The sequence below is a fragment of the Aotus nancymaae genome, unplaced genomic scaffold (assembly GCF_030222135.1).
Source record: "Aotus nancymaae isolate 86718 unplaced genomic scaffold, 86718_ANA_hifiasm-v0.15.2.pri h1tg000040l, whole genome shotgun sequence".
NCBI classification, from domain to species: domain Eukaryota; kingdom Metazoa; phylum Chordata; class Mammalia; order Primates; family Aotidae; genus Aotus; species Aotus nancymaae.
In genome coordinates this window covers 59476796-59494109 of record NW_026988454.1, presented here as the reverse complement: position 1 = coordinate 59494109, position 17314 = coordinate 59476796, and the positions used below count along the sequence as shown (strand labels likewise).

General features: G+C 42.7%; 1 protein-coding gene across 10 annotated transcripts in view; it reads right to left on the bottom strand.

The window, feature by feature from the left end:
• Positions 1–9933, bottom strand: part of SCML4 (Scm polycomb group protein like 4) — a 120791-nt gene extending 110858 nt beyond the window's left edge. For 4 of the 10 annotated variants that reach the window (XR_002478507.2, XR_002478508.2, XM_021670500.2 and 1 more), the window contains exon 1: positions 9860–9933. Coding sequence is in view for 2 of the 10 variants with exons in the window: in XM_021670500.2 (XP_021526175.1) it covers positions 9860–9884 (25 nt within the window). In the remaining 8 variants the exon portion in view is untranslated. The other 6 variants (XM_064360802.1, XM_064360803.1, XM_021670501.2 and 3 more) reach the window with 4 other exon arrangements.
• Positions 9934–17314: the final 7381 nt, after the last annotated feature.

The following is a 17314-nucleotide window of genomic DNA, read 5'->3' as shown; positions in this document are numbered from 1 at the left end:
AACCCCATCTCTACCAAAAATACAAAAATTTAGCTGGGCATGGTGGTGGGCATCTGTAGTCCCAGCTACTCAGGAGGCTGAGGTGGGAGGATGGCTTCAGCCTGGGAGGCAGAGGCTGCAGTGAGCTGAGATCATGGCACTACACTCCAGCCTGGGTGACAGAGTAAGACTCTGTCTTCAAAAAAATTATATATATATATATTTATAATTGGCCAGGTTGGTCTCTAACTCCTGGCCTCAAGTGATCCACCAGCCTCGGCCTTGAAAAGTGCTGGAATTACAGGTGTGAGCCACCATGCCAGGCCATTTAAAGGTGCTTTCTAAAATACCAGATGTATGATAAACTGGTGCATAATCTGAAGGAGACTGACACATGATAGAAAGAGTCTTCCCATTTAGCTTAAAGCTACAGTTTTCAGAAGAAATTAACTAGCAAGCGTCTTCCTAGAATGTCAAGGGCACCCCAAAGTTCCTTCCATGATCTTTGAGAGGGCTCTGCATAGTGATCATGTAGGAATCTGGCAAAACAGAACCATGTTTTTTCTAAGCCTTAATTAATCAGAGTGCTTGGGGAGGCAGCAGAAAGTGAAATGAGTGGCAGCTCTGATCCCCCGGTGCTCCACAGTGATGGTAGCACTGCAGAGGGGCATTTTGGAAATGTGTCGGTGATGTTTGTATCTGATACAATGTTGGGGGCAGAGTGGGCATTCCCGGCACTTAGAGGGCAGAGACCAGGGATGCTGGGTGTCCCTCAATGGATGGAGCAGTCCCACACAGTGAAAGCATTGTCTTGCCATATAGAAATACCCCATTTTTCTGAACCCGGGACTAACTTATTTTACAAATAAGCAATATGTATTTCTGCTCAGCTGTAACAAACACTTTATCATTTTCCAGGAATGCCATTAGTGCATAAATCAAAGGAAGACTGTTTATTTTCTTCAGAATTCCAAAAGTTGTGTATCATTTTGGAAAACCACACCACCCGCAGCAGCTCATGTTATCGGAGTCACCAATCCCACTCCTCTGACTTAAGACTTCACTGGAGGGGTGGCCCACCCTGAGCTTCTGGGCACAGGTGTCAGCCCCTGATCACCTCGTTCTGTTGCCCAGAGGCGGGTGCCTGCCTTGGAAGTAATTAGCAAATACTTTGCCTCATTCTTCTTTATATTTCGGTTATGACATTATATTAATTTTTCTTAAAAATTATGGGTGTGAGTGGGTTATATTATTCAGGAATTTCACTTCAGGATTGTAAACTGGGTGCACAAATATATGTGCAATAAAAGTGGGGGTTGGGGCTGACCGGACTGAGAGCTCACTGCTTTAAAAGAAATTTTCGATGGATCAAAAATGCCTTTCCAAGTGGAAACACCAGGGAATCATTTCCTTTCTGGAACCTGCCAGACCTGGAGCAGCCCTGCCAGGCCGAGCAGCAGCAGCTGGCGCTGCAGTATGAAAGAGCTCTTTCTCTTCAGCTCTCACAGGTGAAGGACACGGACGCCCCGGCCACGCTCAAACTGGAGGAGGAAAGACTCACAGACTCCTGGGGCCACGTGGCCCTCAGTAAGTTAGTTATGTATAATATAAGCCTCAGTTTCCCCATCTGTATGTTGGCGGTAAAAATAGCCCCTCCTGTATTGACTTCCTGTGTGGATCAAACAGGATAAGATAAAGCATGTTTAGTGCTTCTCTCAACATCCCGGAGCACAAAATGCTCAATTGGTGCAAATGTGTTTTATCATCTGTACAGCATTTATGGTTTACAAAGCCCTTTTCCATATACTGTTTCCTTTGAACCATTCAGCAGTGGGGACTGACAAGGAAGAATATCTCCAGGGAGGAGATGAGGCTCAGGGATGCCATGATCCTTGCCCTAGGTCACACTGGTAGCCATGAAACTGGCTTTTCCGAATTGGAATCCACGAGGCTCCATTTAGATTGATTCTGTGCAGCTCTGAAGATACAAGTAGGCTCTCAGAGGAGGAAGAAGGTGCTGCAGAAGAAAGGTAGGAAATTGTGAACACTGGAGCTTCCTCACAATGGAAGGATAGAGTCCTGTGCTGTCTGCCTCCTTCCGAGACGCACGGCGGGAGTTTGGGCCTTGACCTGGGAGAGGGGCCTTTGAAACCCATTCAGTCTGAGAATCCAGGATTCACTTTGCGATCACTTCTCAGGGTACAGGTTTTCGCTTTTAAGTCTTTCTTTGACTGTTAGACGTTTTTCCCTCAAACATATTGTTTCAGTCGTTATTTTCACTTTTCCACAGAGGAGTTAGCTAGCTGGAAAATGGTCTGGGACTTCAGTGGTGCCGAGGTTCCAGCATAAAGTCTCCTTACTCTGTGTTAAATCCGCACTCTCAGGGATGAGAAAGAAAACCCCTGAAACTGATATTCCATCCACGAAGTACACACGCAGAATACAGGAACTCTCTGCCAAAGCGTGGCCTGGGTTTGCTTAACTTTGTCCAGGAAGTTCTGTAACCTGTGTTATCTGCTGTTAGAAATCTACAGGGACCAGCTGGGACTTTGGTCCTGTGGATTTTTTTTTCTTCAGGCATGAAAATGTCAAACACAGTCATAAAAACAATGACCTAACCTATGCCCACAAATACATTTTCTAAAGGATTATACTTCCAGTTCATCTCACACCACCGTGATCCCAAGCCAATGAATAAGAACTCAGTTTCTCCGCATTTGACCTGAACAGAGATTTGGGCTGCTTCCAGGCAAATGCATATTAGGCAAACCTTTCTGAATGTACCTTTTTCTAGGCCAGACACAATGGCTCACACCTGTAATCCCAGTATTTTGGGAGGCCGAGGCGGGTGGATCACCTAACGTCAGAGCTTGAGACCAGCCTGCCTAACATGGCGAAACACCGTCTCTACTAAAAATACAAAAATTAGCTGAGTGTGGTAACAGACACCTGTAATCCCAGCTACTTGGGAGGCTGAGGCAGGAGGATCTCTTGAACCTGGGAGGCAGAGGTTGCAGTGAGCTGAGATCGCACCACTGCACTCCAGCCTGGGTGACAGAGGGAGACTCCATCTCAAAAAAAAAAAAAAATTCACTGAATGTACTTTTTTCTTATTCTACTATCAGATCACTTTAGTTGCTTTAGTCTTCTTTACTGGGTTCTTGCCAAACGACTTCTAACTAAAAGGGAGGGCTCTAGAAAGAAAGAACCAATCCCCTATATCATCATATCATTGGCCCCCACACATTCTCACACATATAACCTCCCAAATCGGGTACTAACTTCACATCCCTGGAGAGAGTTTCTACTCACCTGGTCTCATTAAAGCAGCATACCATTGTACGGCTTCTCACTGTGGGACCAATTAACCATTTCCCCATCAGGCACCGACACAACCCCACCGTGGTGCTTGCCCTCTTTATTTATGTTAAGTCTCTAGTATTAATTATGTGAAGACACTAAAAATAAGAGCTCTATATTCACACTGTGGGTGGCGATTTCAAGCATTAAAACCGGCTTCCCCCCCCCCCCCCGCCGTTTCTATGATTTGTAATTTGCATACCAAAATTTAAAGCTATCTACAGCTATCCACTTGAAGCTTTTTTGCAAATGAGGTTTTAAAAGTGATACAGTCAAATATGCTCGAGCACCTTTGGCATCTGAAAGGGAGAATTCCCAGTACAAGGGGCAGTGCACAGATGGCTGCTGGATTGACTCCTACGTCTCAAGGCAAACTCCCCCAGCACAGACCAGAATGGCGACAGCATGGAATCCAACAAATGACCACAGATTTCTCACGACTGAAAACATGACAGAAATCTATTCCCACGATGGAATTCTCTACTGATCAATGAACCCTACGCTTTGTGCAACATCTGTGAGTTTTCTGTTTGGAATAAACAGCATGTCTTAATAGCTAATGGTTTGATAAAGCCTTGACACCACCAATATTTCCCAATAATGAGCCACTAAATCCTAAAGAACTGTGAAGGAAAGAGGTCAGCCTCTTCTTTGGAAGGCCACAAAGAGTGAGAATGATTCTTATAGTCCTGTAATCACTCAGAAATGATTAGACCCAAAGGAGTTCTTGAAGTTACATGACCTCCAAATCCTGTCTCCAAAACCAAAAGCATGAATGCCCTGGAACAGATTTTTGCCTTATGTTTTTCTCTTCGATTCTTCCTTTCCTCATTCACCAAGGCAGACTGCTTGTCAAAACAGGGTTAAAATCCTGAGGCCAGCCCCCGGCTGACTTGAAGGCTGCGTCCAAGGCAGGGCCTTAGACATGGCGGCTCCAAGTGTTTCATGGGCCTGGTGAGAGGGGCAGGCCCTGGCTCTAGACACCAGGGAAAAACATACTATTAGTGTTCAACCCCGGTTTTCTCATCAGAGTGATGATGTCCCAGGATGACCTGTAGACAAAAGAGGGCAGGAGAAGAGAAAATCTTTTCTTCAATTCAAAAGAAAAGGCCCCTAAGGTCTATATGCTGAGAGCCGTATGCTACTCATAGCTATTACTGAAATTACTAAATCCTTTCTGAACAGCACCAGGGGTACGAGAAGGAGAGTGAAGGTCAAGTGCTCGGCTGGAAGGAAGAAGGAACAGGCTCCCTTCTGTTTGTTTTATCCCACTGCCTCTTCGCTCCATACCACTTTCCCCTGGCTGGATTCAGACACAGCCAAGCTCAGCACTTGTTCCCAGGTTGAGCACTCATCTTCATGGGAGGCTGCACATTTCCTTAGGATTACTTTCAGGCCATATGTTTCTGTTTTGAAACAATGAGGGCTTCTCTATAATGATCAGCACAGAGAGAGGAAAAGGGCAAGGGCTTTTGTTACCAAATATTCAGCTCCCCAAAGTTGAGTCCCTATCACAGGACTAAGCAGACAGCATCACTACCTTTCCACCACGGCAGGGCTAGGCAGACAACGTCACTGCCTTTCAAAGCACAGTGTTGACATTACTTGTTCCTGGCATATTAATTTTCTTATAACAGCCAGCTCCACTTCTCTGCTTCTGTCTTGTGTGTCTTCTGGAGAAAGTCAGACCACTCCTCAGCCAAACCCATTTCTCAAAAGGCTAAGACAGCCTGGCTGCAGGAATGTGCAATCATTCTTGAAAATCAGCAATGTTGGGTTGCATTTATCTGATTAATAAATGCAACTGCTAAAAAGAAAAAAAGCACATCTGCCTCCCCACACAAATGAAAATGTAGGTAGCATGTGTCTGAGTTGGTGGCAGAGTAAAGAGGAGTTTATAAGGTTTCTTATCACTGGACTGAAGCACAACTGGTAAAACTGGTGTAGTAACAGTCATCTCTGGGAAACATGCAATGTGGATCTCAAAACCTATTTCCATTACTTCAGAGTGTCAAATGGACTCAGTGGAATGACTTTTCAGCTTAATACAAAGTGAGAACCGCCACTGGGAAATAAATTCCTTTCTGTCCTAAAATAGTAGCCCAAGAAATCATCATCCCAAGAAGTAAGAGGTGTTTTATCTTCTTCGTGGAAGCAGAGGGCTTCTCCTGATTGCTAAGTGCTGATTTATTCCAGAATGCACAACTGCGGCTTGCTGCTGGTCTCCGCCCCACCCACCTGAAGGCAGGGATGTTCTTGTCTGTGTCAGAACTGTCTGCTTAACCCAGCAGGAAGCCTTATCACCGGTATCCAGCCCTGGCCATGTTTCTTGGCTGAGAGAAGCAGGAACCCAGCAATGCTAACATTTGAAAGATTCAGAAGGAAGAGAGAAGGCTGACTTTTGAAGGGATGGTCTACATCCATCACCACTTGTCTTCCAGCTGCTTTCCCCAAATGGAAGTGTCCCTCCTGAAGCTGTCCCTGAAAGCCACTCACTACTGAGCAGCAGCACTGGGAGGGGTGTGTGTGTGTGTGTGTGTGTGTGTGTGTGTGTGTGTATGTGTGAAGGGCTGTTGAGGGCCAGGCTGCTCTGCAATGCTGAATGCTCCTGTGCCTTTTCAGAAATTAATATATGCAGATCAGAAGCAGCTAAATTCCAAGCCTCTGTAAGCACATCCAAAATGATGCCCTCTTGCCCAAAGCATCTCTTCAAGTCTCAATCTAAAGCTCAGCATTTGACAAACCACAGGTGAGAGATGCAGAAACATGAAGGAGTAAGCCCTTGCCAGAACTGAAACCAAGATGAGTGCAACAACAATGAAAAACTCCTAGAACCCACGGACTGGCAGCCAAAGTGCTTGAATTTGGTATGGGCGTATCAACAAATACGGGGTTCGCCACGGCGATTTACAGCAGAGACTATTACAGATTTATAGCAGAGACTGGAGTACTGGGCTCTTGCAAATGCAAACATTTGGGGTGGGGGAAGGTAGAAAAAACAAAATGAAGAAAGAGAAAGTGACATTCAAATGCAATTCAAACATTCCAAGTTACTCTTTTGACCTCAGAAATTTTACCATGAATTGGGTGATCCTAATGGTCCTTGGATCACGTTGGAAAATGTCACAATAGATGTTTGAATTTAAATCCAGCAGGTTTGCCAAAAGACCAATTGTTACAAATTGGCAGCATTCCAGAGAACTTAGTAGGCTGCGTACTGCCCCGGGGCTGAGCGAACTGCTAATTCCAGAGAAAGTTAATTATCACCTTATTGGTAAAAGGGTAATTTTTTAAGCTTGTGGTGTGGCTTTTGTGACTCATTAATTAAAATTTAGAGTAATTTACTAGACACCCTGGTGGCTTCTGTTACATTATATCAGTACCAAGCCATTTAATGTCTCTCCCAGGGGCTATTTATAATCCCCCTCGTCTCTCCTCACCTGTCTGCTTTTGGAGGCAGTGAAAACATTAAAAAATGTGTAAAGCTTGAACTAGCCTTTTGGGAGATTGCAGAATTAAGAAATAAGATGTCCAGGGAAGGATTTTTTTGTAAGTTCCTTCTTAGAAATGTCAAATTTGCCCACCAAAATAAAGAAGCTTGTGTGATCACACCAAAGGCAACTGCTTTCACAAACTTCATCCCCAAAATGTTAGACAAGATTTTATGCTCCATGATAATTCAATTGAAAGAGGGTCTTTTCTCATCTCCTTTCCCATCTTTCCCATTCCATCCCCAAATAAAATCTGAGGGCTCAGGGGAAGAATGACCAGGGAGGTGCTTGGCATTCTGCAGCTCCCAGCCCAATGAGGGGTAGTGTCGCCTGTCACTTTCTTCAGGACTTGTGGAGTGGGATGGGCACCTCCCGGCTCCCTGCCATCTACCCATGTGATATTGAGGCTTCCAAGGGCACAGACTCGGGGAGGAAAATTGTCTTGCAGATCCCTAACAGGGCCCCTGTGAGTGCCTTTCAAGCTCCAGCCACCACCTCTGCCTGGACCAAAAGTTCTCTAAGGTGCGTGTCATAAAGGATGTGTGGGCGAGTGTGTGATGCGTCCTAGGGCCACACAAAATTGTAAACAGACCTATGAAGCACTCTAACATTTAAGGCCCAGATTCCCATAAAGGTTATTTCTCTCTTGAGCATTCCTTGTTACGATTTCAGGAAAGTTCATTACGTTCCCTAAACGTATTGAAATGAAGTATCTGTGGTCAAACATTAAGACTAAAAAAAATACATAAACAGCAGAGATGATTTTCTCATTTCAAATTTTTGAAAATTTAAAAAATTCTGTCTTTGTACTTTGGGGTAGTGCTTGAATTTTTTTAATAGGAAAATGTTACTGAATATTTTTTAAAGTCGATCTTGTTCTGAACTCTGATTATACAAGTTCTTGCAGCAAGTGACAGTATTTGGGTCTGGCTTGTTTTCCGTGGGCTGAGCTGCTTAGCTTACCTGCTGCTTGCTAGAGGAGACAGCCTTTCACCCTCACCCCCAGGAGTCAAGAACCAGAAAGTGAAACTGCTTCCGCTGGTTTCCCTCGCCTTGAAAACACACCACCAAAAGCAAAGAAATGAGAAAAGCAACTTAGTCTTGTTTCTCTTATTGTCTCCTTGTCTATTACTGTTCATTTACTTTTCCTTTTTTGCAGCAAAATAAAAGTAATTTTAGTGTCACAGGGAAGAAATGTAAACATGTTAAACATGAAAGAACTGGATTTTTGTGGGATTCGCACTTTTGCTTTAATTCCACAAATGAAGTAAACTGATGAATTTACCAAAAGATTACAGCGCTCATCTGCATACACAATTTAAAGAGCTAAAGAAAACACATTCGTAGTTTTAAAAACATCTGTCAAAAAGCTCGTTTAAAGTTAAAGATTTTGAAGCCACCAACTTCCCTAAAAGTGAAGATTGTACACTAAACTTTTATTTGCGTTTAGACGATCACGCAGTACCGATTTTCTAGGTGATCTTCACCCAGCTGCTGTTGCTCGAATAGCCTCTCATTTTTTCAGTCTAGTTCTACCAAGTAACACAAAAAATGCTCCACACAAATATTATACCCCCAGATAGTTTACCACACTAAGAATTCCTTTAAAGTCATTTTTACATTTTTTAATACTTTCACTCCAGATATTCTATTTTGCTTAAAAAAAAAAAGTAGAGAAAAAAACAGCTATATCCCTCACTCTTCAAAAATGGTTCATCTGGTTGAAAAGAAAGAAAAACAGCATACAACAAACAGACCGATTCTGAAGAGCCTGAATTACTTTCTAAGTACTGTAGTGTCTGCGATCAGTAAAAAATCCACTTTCTCAGAAAGCCACTGATTGTCTAACCCTCATGAGAACCTTCATGGAATCTAGAGACAACACGTGGAGACGCCTCTCGCTCACGATCACAGAGAGTGCAATGAACTTTGACTCAAGCACCTCAACTCAGCAAAACAGCTCAGCAGCCTGCACCCCGGCCTCACCCACCGCTCCTGTCCAGTCAGCACCCCGCCTCGCCCACCTGTCCAGCTCCTGTCCAGCCAGCAAGCAACCTGGAAGGGACCCCTTACGCTTTGGGAGGAGCACGTGGAAGCTGGTTCAAGTCACAGTGCTCCAGCTAGGAAGGAGGTGATTTTGAGCTTAGGAAAACTGCTGCTAATACTCCATAGTCACCAGCTTTTTCCTCCAAAATGAATGAAAACCAGGAACTACCAATAAATATTGTTCTTAATTATGCCTCATAAATTAGGAAAATCCAGCACAAAGACATGTGAAATAGTCTAACTGAGGTATTTGAAATAAAATTAAATTGAAAAAAAAGAAAACACTTTTACATGTTCGTAACATACCAATTTTAATAACCAAATTTTAGGTAAATATTTTTATCCCAAGAAATACTACAATTGTTTTTAAATTAAAAAGCAAAACAAAGCAAAATTATCGTGGAGGGAAAAAAAATAACTAAGCTATTACTTGAGTTCACATTTGGAAAAAAATCACTTTCTAGCTATTGAAATGCAGAGTTAAAGAGTAATGAACGTGTATATAGCCCAGATTTATAAACTATATAATTCAATGTTACATTTTCCCCTCTGAGATCTGGTTAAGAAATCAAATGCTGTACTTTGCATATGAGGAACTAAAGTTTACCTACTGGACTCAGTGGTTTTAGTGCAGGACACTCTTGTGCGTTGCCCTCAAGGTAGGCATGCAACCCAGAAAAACTAAAACAGGTAGCCTGTCATGCTGACAGTTACAAGAGAAAGATCCCGTGTCAACGGCACGCCTCCAATTGTGCATCTCCCTTACCTACAGCTTGTTCACCAGAGCCCTGAGCAGCTTGTTTACCAGGTCGGGAGTGTTGACTCAGAAGACAGATGACTTTCGGCACATGCAAACCGAGTATTGCAAAAGCTATCTTCCACCCGTGTTAGTAGCTCACAGTTAGTCTCCAGCAGCCCTGCGCTCCAGCTGCAAACATCTCATTAGACTAATGCATTCAGCACAGGCAGAAAACTCGATTTACCATAGCTACAGCAATGAATTTCCATTACGATGACAGCTTCAACCACATCATGTCCGGAAAACCAGCCAACCACTGGCTTTTAAAGAACACACACATTTTACATGCAGAAAATGAGGCCTGTGTGTGTGTGTGTGCGTGTGTTTCATGTTTCCTTCCTCTTAGCAGCCCAACTAAGAGAAATGTGCAGTGTAGTTTTTTGTCGACATGAGCTGCAAGGTAATGACATGTCTGCTTCTTTGGTGGTTACGTCCTTGTAATAACCTGAATTATGTCACAATGGTTAGAATGGGTGTTTCCAACATTTCAGTTTTCATTACCCCTCCTCTGTTGCCATAGAAACCAGACTGTAACATCATCTCTTTGTCCCAATCCTGCAGCAGTGTGGGCCAACACCAGCTTATAAGACACTGGTGATCTAACAGAGTGAATGTTTGACTTTGGACAAATAAAACAAAAAGAAATATTCCAAGAGCGTCATTGCTCAGGAGAGCCTGTGTGATTCCCAGAGCAGTGTGCCTCTCCAGGTGTGTGTACACACCATGGTTGTACATATTAACTCAGCAGCTGCCCACAGCATATGTGTACAGTTCACTAAAGCTAGCCCTGACCTTGGCTCCAGACCTGTGTGTGTGAGTGTGTAAGCATCTCTACCCACCTCAACATGGTGAGACCCGCATGGGGCGGAAACAGGAAAAGGGTGACTATTTATTCCCGTGCCCCATTGCATTCTCTGCAGCAAATCAATTTATACTGGTGAAGGGACCTTTTCTTTTCCTTTCTTTTTGTAAAGTGGAGCGGGGATCCCGATTGACCATTTCACCCACTCTGGGATACTGGGGTATTCACAGGTATTTCCTACAAGATGAAATATCCATTCTACAACCACGTGACTTATTCCTAGGGATGAGCAGCAAACAAATTTAGCCAGGACTAAATATCAACCAGGGCTAATTAAGGCTTAGGCCACAACCTGGCCAGATACTGAGAGTGAAAAAAACGGCAATTACAACTTGAGGTTTTTCTGAATATATGTGCAGAATCACATTAGAAGTACATAAGAAATCTCTCCTCTGGAATTTATTAAGAAAATATAAAAAAGTGTTTTAAGTCAAAGGCTTGTAATTAATTGAGCAAGAAGTAATTCACTACTTGAGTTCATTTAATCATCAAATTTTGTTGTTTTGTGTGGGAAAAGGCACGCTTGGTACTTTTGTATTTTCATTTCATATAAGGTGATTTCACTAAAGAAGGAAGAGGAAGAGGAGGAGGAAAGAAAATAAAATGAATGGGCCAGGCACAGTGGTTCACGCTTATAATCCAGCACTTTGGGAGGCTAAGCAGGGTGGATCACTTAAGGTCAGGACTTCGAGTTGAGCCTGGCCAACATGAGTGAAACCCCGTCTCTACTTAAAATACAAAAATTAGCCAGGCTTGGTGACACCCACCTGTAATCCCAGCTACTTGGGAGGCTGAGGCAGAAGAATCACTTGAACCCGGGACGTGGAGGTTGCTGTGAGCCAAGATTATGCTATTTGCACTCCAGCCTGGGTGACAAGAGTGAAACTTCGTCAAAAAAAAAAAAAAAAAGAAAAGAAAAGAAAATGAATGATTTAAGTTTGGACAGCATCTCTGTCCCAGCCGCAGTGGTTATTATACTCACGCCTGTGGCCTCATACATGCCACACTACACTCAACTCAAAGCACCTGGAATGGGCTGAGATATTAGACCATTTTCACTCTAAAATGTTTCTTAGGATAAAAACATGTTTCTTAAGTAATCAGAAATATTTTCCAAGTCCTGTAAAAGAAGAAAAGGCTTGTCAGAATCTACCCGAAAGAAAGGAGTTGTTGGTTCCTACCCAGCTCTGTGAGGGTTTCTCACTCTGATCCTCCTGGCCCAACTTCCTTGCTTCCTCCCAGATGGGCTATTGTCCTTGTCCTCAAGGTGGGTGCATCCGGGAAGCAGGCATCGTCATCTAACAGGTCAACTTGGTAATAAAGCCTAAAATTAAAATCAACAAAAGCTGGATTGCCCAAAAATATATACATTTATATATATTTACCTAAATAGATATATTCAGGTAAATATATTTCAGTAAATAATTTAGCCTGTGTGATTCTATTTACCTAAATATATTATTCAAAATATTTGATATTTAATTTAATAAATCATTAATTTAAATTATTTGATTTAATAAATTTAATAAATATATCAATATATTTATTTAAATATATCTTTATATCTTTTATTTAAGTATATAGTTACATTTTTATTTATATATATTTGTTTTTTACTTAAATATATATTTATATTTTTATTTAATTATATATTTATATTTTTTGTTTACATATTTTAAATTTAAATATATATTTTATTTAAATATATCTATATATAATATATACACACATTTATTTAAATATACACATATAAACTTACTGAGATTTCTTTCTTCATACAACCAGGAATATAGGCCTTCATAACTAAAATCGATATTTTTAAAAATCCTAAATGTTTTTAATTCCAAGAAAAATTTAAATTAAACATGTAAGAGAAAAGAGATTTGATGGGGTGACTGGTATTAGCTGAGCGGTCTGTCAAGAAGAAAAGTGACCCCTCTGAGCTAGCATCTCTCTAAGTCTGGTACATCCCTGTCCCATGAAAAGGGTGCTTAAGTTGTGCCACGTTGTTAATTTTCTTTGGCGCTGTGGTTACATTTCTGTCTCAGACCACAGGCAGCATGTTTCACTCTCTCCACACAAGTGCTACGGGGCTGGTGGTTAGCAGAAGGCGACCAGAGGGAGCAAGTGAACCTGGGGATGTCCCAAATGCAAACCTACTTAGAGTAGCCTCCATTTGAAGAGTGATTCTTCTGTCAGCTGCTGGTAAAGACACCATTCACACTGAAATGACCTTCGTCCAAAAGAATTATGTTTTCCTAAAGAATCGTGTTTTCCAACACAAGCATCAGGTCTAGAGGGTTCTGTCTTGGACTGGCAGTCAGTGCTGCTGCCAGAACAACCTTTGTCATAACCATGACAGCTGACTGGGTGCCGTGGCTCATGCCTGTAATCCCAGCACTTTGGGAGGCCAAGGAGGGTGGATCACAAGGTCAGCAGATCGAGACCATCCTGGCTAACATGGTGTGGGGATCGCTCCAGCGTCGAGACCACTCAGTGTCCCCGCCATAATGGAGCTTGAGCCCAGACACGTTTCCCACCCCCTGGAGGCAGTCGAGACCAGTGAAAGAGAGATTTAATAGAAGTTTGAGTTTGCAGAAGTCTATTTCTGGTCCACTGACCTAAAGGCTGGGTGAAGGCTGTGTGGTTTTACTAGGCATTGTTTCTTGAAGTACCTGCTCTGGGCTAGTTTTATGACTTTGTTTACCCTCTATTGATGGGTCCCATGCTTGTTCCTGTGACTGCTATTTGCAAAGTTAATGGGTCTATCGCCTCTCTGATGACTTGCATAGATCATTAACATTTTAACTATAGGTTTCCTCACCCTGATAATGAGACCCACCTGCATGACTTGATTGTATCCATTGTGTGTTTTCCGCTGCCTAAGCTTGTAGCCGGATGGCTCTCTCTTCCCTTTATTAAGATAATGGCATTTGTTCTGATCATTGAGATGGGACTAAGAATGCTTATGTAAATGAGGTGGGGCAAAGAATGTTCCTGTAAAATGAGGTAGGAAAAGATATATATACTAACTCAGTGTACAATAAAGTTGCTGGTTTTAGGCATTGCTAAATTGGGAATTGCTTGGCCAGCCCTCCAGACTCCAGCCTGTTCTGTCTTTTCTTTTCTTCTGCGCACTCTCTCTTCCAGGTATTGGGACCCTCTTGCAGGTCAAGAGACCTCGGCAGACGTGCCGTTCTCGCCGGCCCCCGACAACATGGTGAAACCCCGTCTCTACTAAAAGTACAAAAATTAGCCAGGTGTGGTGGCGTATACCTGGAGTCCCAGCTACTTGGGAGGCTGAGGCAGGGGAATCACTTGAACCCAGGAGGCGGAGGTTGCAGTGAGCAGAGACCACTGCCCTCCAGCCTGGGTGACAGAGCAAGACTCTATGTCAAAAATAATAATAATTATAATTTAGAAATAACAATGATAGCTAACATTTACTGAAGAATTATGTGTGAAGCCCTTCTCATCTGGTATCCCATTTACAACAATCCTATGAAGTAGGTATTATGATACCATTCCCACCTGATAGATAAAGACACTGAGATGGGGATTTTAAATAACTTGCCCAAGGTCACACAGCTCAAAGTGGGGGATTCAGGTCTGACCCAGGCAGTCCGTGCCCAAAGACACTCTAACTAAACATTCCACTATGTGACTCCTGGCACCACCCCTCATTCCTCGTTCCTGCCCCTCCACTAACCCAATGACGTGGGTGAAATCATTGTCTTTCTATAACACGGGAGAGGGAAACAAGAGACTAGGTCATCTTTGTGGTCACTTATGGCTCTGACATTTCACAAACCTAAAAACTGCTTTATCTCTACTCAAAGCATCAGTCGGCTGGAACTGCATGATGCTTTGGGTTGGAGGAGTGCTTAGCTGTGATTATGGATATGGCCATGATTACTAAGGGGCAAAAAGCACCACCTGCTCTCTCATTAGGATAAGACATGGTAAACTAGAGCTTTGGACATCAATTTGGAGCAAAGGTAGGGAGGAGAGAGCATGGAGAAAGAAAGGAAGAAAAGCTAAGATTCCATTCCTGTAGTAAGGAAGGGAGAACAGCCTCCCACACTCAAGAGGCCCCACAGCTTTCCTTCCACATCATTCAACACAGGTTTGAGAACCTTTGGGGATACGGAAGGTATAAGGCTTATGATTGCCATTTTGCAGCAAATAGTTAACCTAATTAGTCAGACTAGACAAGACTGGGTATCTGTCACTTCTTCAACCCAAAGGCCTGCCTTCCATGGGGCCAGATCTTAGCTTCAACTACTCAAGCATGGATCTTTTAAAATTAAAGACAAAACTTTTCTTTGTAGTGAAGATTAACAAAAAACAACCTAAATCACAGAATACCCAAAGCACCCCCAAAAAGGTTGTCATAGAAGAACACAGAATGAAACTTTTAAAATGTTCTCAATTAATGTTTGCTAAAATATTGCAGTTTATACATTAATATGCAGGATAGAATTTTGTTCTGAAAAAAATGAATGACTTGCAAAATATGGGAGATGTTACTAGTAATGATTTTTCCTAGCGTTTTGGGAGGCTGCACTGAGAGAATCACTTAAGTCCAGGAGTTCAAGACCAGCCTGGGCAACATGGGAGACCCTGTCTCTACAAAAAATTAGAAAGAAAAAAATAGCCAGTCATGGTGGTGCATGCCTGTAGTCCCAGCTACTCGGTGGGCTGAGGTGGGAGGAAAGCTGGAGCACGGTGGAGGGAAGGCTGCAGTGAGCTGCAATGGTGCCACTGCACTCTATAGTTTGTGTGACAGAGCAAGACCCTGCCTCAAAAAAAAAAAAGAAAGAAAAGAAAGAAAAAATAGTAATGTTTCTTTGATGTTAGCATTTTTATCTTTTTAATATTTTTCTTTTATATTTTCTGCACCAGAACACCCATCCACTTCTTTTGTGATAATCAAAAGTGGTGTGAATTCTCATAAATGGGAGTTGAACAATGAGAACACATGGACACAGGGAGGGGAACATCACACACTGGGGGGCAAGTGGAGGGAGAACATTAGGACGAATACTTAATGCATGTGGGGCTTAAAACCTAGATGACAGGTTGATAGGTGCAGCAAACCACCACAGCACATGGATACCTATGTAACAAACCTGCATGTTCTGCACATGTATCCCAGAACTTAAAATAAATAAATAAATATTAGTTCTCTTTTTAAAAAGTGGTATGAATTGATTGATTGGTAACAGAATTTTTCTTTGTCATATTGGTAAACATATTTGATCATGGTTCTCATAAATTTTAAGCCTCAAATTTCATAATTAAAATAAAACTAAAAGCTTTGTCAGCCCAGTGGCTGTAGGTTACATTCAGCCCCTGCCTGAGCCAGTGCCCCAAGTCTGAAGCCAGCTCCCACATCGCTCACACCATCCTGTGGTCCTCCATGATGGGCTTCACTATCAGGAATATTTCTGGAGTCCATGTGGGGTGCTTAGTGAAACCAATACAAAAGTTAGGGACATATTCCCTATCCTTCCCCACCCAAGGCCTCCCGAGATCAGCAGGGTCCTCTCAGAGCTGATAATACTCCATCTTGTTTTTAGTCAAGCCATGTGCTAAAGACGTAGGAAGTTGGTGATTGAATCAACTAAAAAACACTCCCATCCAAGGAAAGGATGACTCATTCAAATTATCTTGGGCCCAAAACATGGCTCCCATCAGACAGGGCCTCCTCTTTTTGTGGCTCTGGGCCTATGACCCTGGCTGATATTCAAGGACTGACTGAGTGGAAACATTTGTCTCAAAGTCTGGCAGTTTTAATGGGAGTGCAGCCCAGAGACCCTTATCCCAGGGGCAGTGTCTGGTAAGGGGGTTGGATGGTGAGGGCAGGTGGCTGACAGCTGGAAGAACTGAGAGGGACAACGTCAGAGATTTTCTTTGGTCACTAGGCTGTCAATTCCAAGATGGCAGGGAATAGGTCTTCTCCACTGTAACCTCAGCGTGTAGCATGGGCCTCGTCTGTAGTAGGAAATCAACAAACAATTATTACTGAATGAATTAAAGAAATAGAAGTTAAAGTGGGAGACCTCCTCTTAATCAATGTTAGTACAGGCTTTTAGAACTGACTCCTTTCTCCTACAGAAGTGACTGATGTTAGATGTCTGTTATCAGAAAAAAAAACCATTCATTAAAATTCAAAAGAAGACATCCCTTTACTCTTTGATCCTTTATTCTATTAAAATGTTATCTCTTTGTGATCGCTTGTGTTTTGAGTTGGATTTTTTGGTCACAAACGAGCTTTAACTCAAATGGGTGATCTCCAAGCCCTAGATTTCTCTTTCCATCTTATACTATTTTCCCCAAGTTAGATAGGAGAAACGAACCCTGGAGTACTGAGAAGCTTCTAGAATTAGCAAATATGAGCCTCAGCCAAACCTCTATGTGTGCTCCGAAGAGCCAGAATGACAGACTTCAAATAAAGTAATGTGGACTTGCAATTTTAGCCGGTAACAGTTACTGCCACCGGGCTCAATTTCTATGGGAAAGAGGTGCGGTGGAGAAAGGAAAGAGATGAGGGAGGGGGACACAGGGGCCCACCAAAGAGAGAATCTATTTTTTGAGACAGAGTCTCACTCTGTTACTAGGCGCCAGGCTAGTGTGCAGTGGTGTGATCTCGGCTCACTGCAACCTCTGCCTCCTGGGTTTAAGCAATTCTCCTACCTCAGCCTCCCAAGTAGCTGGGACTACAGGCACGCACCACCACACCCAGCTAATTTTTGTATTTTAGTAGAGATGGGG